General features: G+C 32.4%; 1 protein-coding gene across 1 annotated transcript in view; it reads right to left on the reverse strand.

Moving 5' to 3' along the window:
- Positions 1-3790, reverse strand: part of LOC109826343 (coatomer subunit beta'-1-like) — a 26932-nt gene that overhangs the window by 4820 nt on the left and 18322 nt on the right. Inside the window, exons 18-22 of the mRNA XM_020393369.1 lie at positions 3684-3790; positions 3472-3543; positions 2500-2696; positions 2288-2381; positions 1949-2055 (exon numbers count right to left, since the gene is read on the reverse strand). The exon at positions 3684-3790 is cut by the window's right edge and continues 2 nt beyond it. Of these exons, the coding sequence (XP_020248958.1) occupies positions 1949-2055; positions 2288-2381; positions 2500-2696; positions 3472-3543; positions 3684-3790 (577 nt within the window). The remainder of the gene's footprint in view (positions 1-1948; positions 2056-2287; positions 2382-2499; positions 2697-3471; positions 3544-3683) is intronic.

A 3790-nucleotide genomic window follows, 5' to 3' on the forward strand; every position in this document is an offset into this window, starting at 1 on the left:
AAATTACCTAATATGTATATGGATTTTTCCATATTAGTCCCCTACATCTTTTATATCTGAAATTAGTCCCCTAAATCTCTCATACTTAAAATTAGCCCACTAGATCCTTCATAATTGAAATTAGTATCTCAAATCTCTACTTGAAACTAGTACCCAAAATCTTTCAAATTTGAAACTAGTCCCCCAAATGTCTAAAATACTTTGAAATTAGTCCCTATGTTACATTTATCATATGACACTGTTAGCTAGTGGTTAACTAGGGACAGGTAATTACCAAATCAACTAAAATTAACAACAAAATCCACCAAAATCAAGTTAAAAATAGTGGATTTAAGTCAACATACACATCATATATTTCATAATTTTCTTGGTATTTCAAGTTAAATAGAGAGATTGGTTTCAATTTCCATATAGCTTTGCATTTAATAGTAGAATTGTGAAATGATGTTTATATGTTCTACTGTTTTATATTTTTGATGGAATTGTGAAATGTGGTTCTTCTAACTTCATGAAGTTTTACGCTAAGAATTAGATACGTGAAATTAGTTTTCTGTGTCCATGTATTTCTGCAATTATTTTATAAATGTGCAGTTAAAATAGCTTCATTTCTTTTATTATTGTTTAAAATGAGTTTAATAATAAGTCAAAATGATCATTTCCCCCTTAAAGTATCTATGAACTCTCAAGTTGTCCTCTGAAGTATCAATTTGCCTACTTCCCTCTTAAACTTTGTGCATGTGTCCACTGTGATCATTTTCTAAGCCTATAATCAAATATTTAACAAATTAATGACGTGCTAGTGTTTTTGTTGCATTTCTTAAAATTTTTGCAATTTAAAAATGATTTTTTTAATTAATCAAAGGGGTTAAAAGGGCAGAAAATTTTGAGAGAAGTAGTTAAAACATATTTTTTTAGTTTGTGAAAAAAGGAGACAAACCGAGAAAAACCCATGAAAAAATACAAAAAATTTGTCATGTCATTGATCGGTAAAATATTTAGCCGTGGATTCACAAAATGGCCACATTGAAACCACAAACATAGTTTGAGGGGCAAACTACATAAATTGATACTTTAGGGGGGAATTTGAGAACTCATTAATAGCTTAAGGATGGGTTAGTTAATTTGTTCTTAATAATATGGTTTATAGTTTATTGTCAATTACATGATATTTAAAAAGATTATAATTAGTAGTTTGTGAATTGTGATTATAGAAAACCAACTACAATTGATACATTAAAAAAAGAGAATGCTTACAAGACTGAAGCTGTTTGATTCAACAATGAGTGCATAAGTTTAAATGATTTAATATTCATGAAAAAAATCTTTGTAAAACTTTTATTTTTGATTTTTCTTTCACATACCATACGTATATGAAATTTTATAATATATTGTCATTTTTTTAATGCTTTTTAATCAATGCGTAGTACTTGCATATATTTTTGTTGCTGCAGGTAAATAGGCCAAAAGACAAAACCGACATGCCCCATTACAACATGATTTTCTTGCTAAAACATTTTATTATAGTTTTAACGCAGAAGGATCTATTTCAATGTGAACATTTGAAACCTGATGTTCATGGTTCTACAACAAAAAAGGAAAAAGCCACTACATACCTTTCACGAATCAATCACAATTGACAATTAGCCTTTTAGGGTTTTATGGTTATAGGTGAATTTTCTAAAAAATTGGATTGTGTATTAATCAATTTCAGGCTTCATGATGAATAGGAAGTAAAGTATGTATTATAAAACATGTGTAAAGGTCTAATAGGCTGTATGAAAAGGTAAATTGAAAAAAATGATTTTGCAAAAACTGCTTATTTCAACTTTTATCTAAGGCAGGTATTCTACAGCTTGCACATAAACAGTCCCCACCTACGAAATATTCATATCCACAGATGTAAACACCAAAAATGCAATCTACAGACACAAGTGCTATTTAAAGGCACCTTTCATGTGCATGCTTTGATTCAACAGCAAGAGCAACCTGCCAGTCCTCAAACAAGTTGGGGTACTCTTGGGGATCAGCCAATGATTCTGCAGCTTTCGGGTTAACCTTCATCAATATCCAAAGAAGGTAAACTTCAACTAGTTGTAGTTTGCTTAAGGAACAAGAAGAGAAAAGAGAGAAACATCATTGAATAATTTTGAATGATTAAAGAGCACAGATTACAATAAGAGAAATATGAAACATAATGGAACCTCTTATGTTCCTGCAAGCTTTAGAATGAAAGTAATAATAATAATAATAAATCTAAGCATGCTATTGAGTTCAATCAAAATAAAACCTTGTTGAGATCATTTTTCCACGTTGCAACAATCTCAGGGACTTTGCTTGGAAGATAGGATCGTGCCATCAAAGCAGCTTCTGGGATACGATTGCTGTAAACATAGGTGTATTAAACAGATGCAATTCAGTATATTATTTGGCAATGAAGAATAAGAAAATGAGGACAAGAAGCATTTGGGGTTGAGCCTAAAAAGAGGAAACAATAAGTACCTTTCCACCAACAGATTTAGGCAATTATCCACTTTACCTAGCATAAATAAACAAAGGAAAGTAACGTTGTTCTTCCCCTGTTCTTTGGCCAGATTTGCAAGTTTTGTTATTCCCTCAGCGTCTCCAAGAGCTGAATAAAGAAGCAGTAAACCACTCAAATCCATAGCATTTGATAAACATTCTTCCGCCATTTCTAACTGCAAAACAGAATTGCAGATTGATCTATCAGTGGTAGGTATCATTAGCTTCCTTTTTAACAAGCCAATAAAAACACAGTAGTAGAACCAAGATGGCATGCTTGAACTGGTAAAGAGCGCAAAAGGGAACTGGAATCTTGGTTCTTAAAATATGTACTTTAGCCAATCTAACATGCTCAGTAAGTTCCATTCTACAACAGTAACTGGACCAATGACTATATTGGCACTCAACGTTTAGGTTTTTTCAAGAAAATAGAAAAAGAAAGAAAGAAAAAGAAAGAAAGATAACTTGATCAGAAAGTACTAAAAATTATGTGAATACATTGTCTAGTATGAAGCAAAGTAAGGTATGAACCTCAACCAGCTTTAGTTTTAAAGGCATCAAATTATACCTCAATTGTTAGGCCATCAGATGAACAGAAGTTTTCATCCATTATTTAATGCAATTCAACTTTCTTCAGACGACTGGAAAGCATACAGATTCACTCATATTACCTTTTCTCAGACTTAAATCTTTCAAAGGTTTTCCCCCCTCTTCTTTTTTCTTTTCCAGATATGTCTACTATGCTGCTAGCATTCTATGAGTAGAAAGCAAACAAACTTGGTAATGGCCATATAAATGGGCTAGCCAAATTGATTCCAAAGTTTTTTGTCTATCCTAAAGAGGCCTTTATTCTCCAACACTTCTCACAGTGTAACAGCTATAAGGGCAAAACTACGCATGCATCTTTCTTCTTGTAGAATTAAAAAAACCCAGAATATGTCAGCTACATACCATTCCAGTGGACATAGCTAGCTCTCCCAACTGTTTCCACTTTGATTCACTTTGTCCTTCAACAGCAATCTCCTGCACCATAAAATTACTCTATCATAAAATTACTCTATCAAACGGTAATTGATGGCTATAAAAAATATTCTCTTCTTGGTAGAGCTTAAATGTTACATGCATATTTCTCCATCATAAGGTCAAGTTATATTCAAACATACCTTCGCAACATCTAACCGCCCTAGCTGTATAGCTAGATCAAATCTGTAATTAGGATCCGTAGCGACTTCCAGAGCATCCTCCAACATGCCACGAGACTCCAAGAAAC

The sequence above is a fragment of the Asparagus officinalis genome, chromosome 1, assembly GCF_001876935.1.
Source record: "Asparagus officinalis chromosome 1, Aspof.V1, whole genome shotgun sequence".
NCBI lineage: Eukaryota > Viridiplantae > Streptophyta > Magnoliopsida > Asparagales > Asparagaceae > Asparagus > Asparagus officinalis.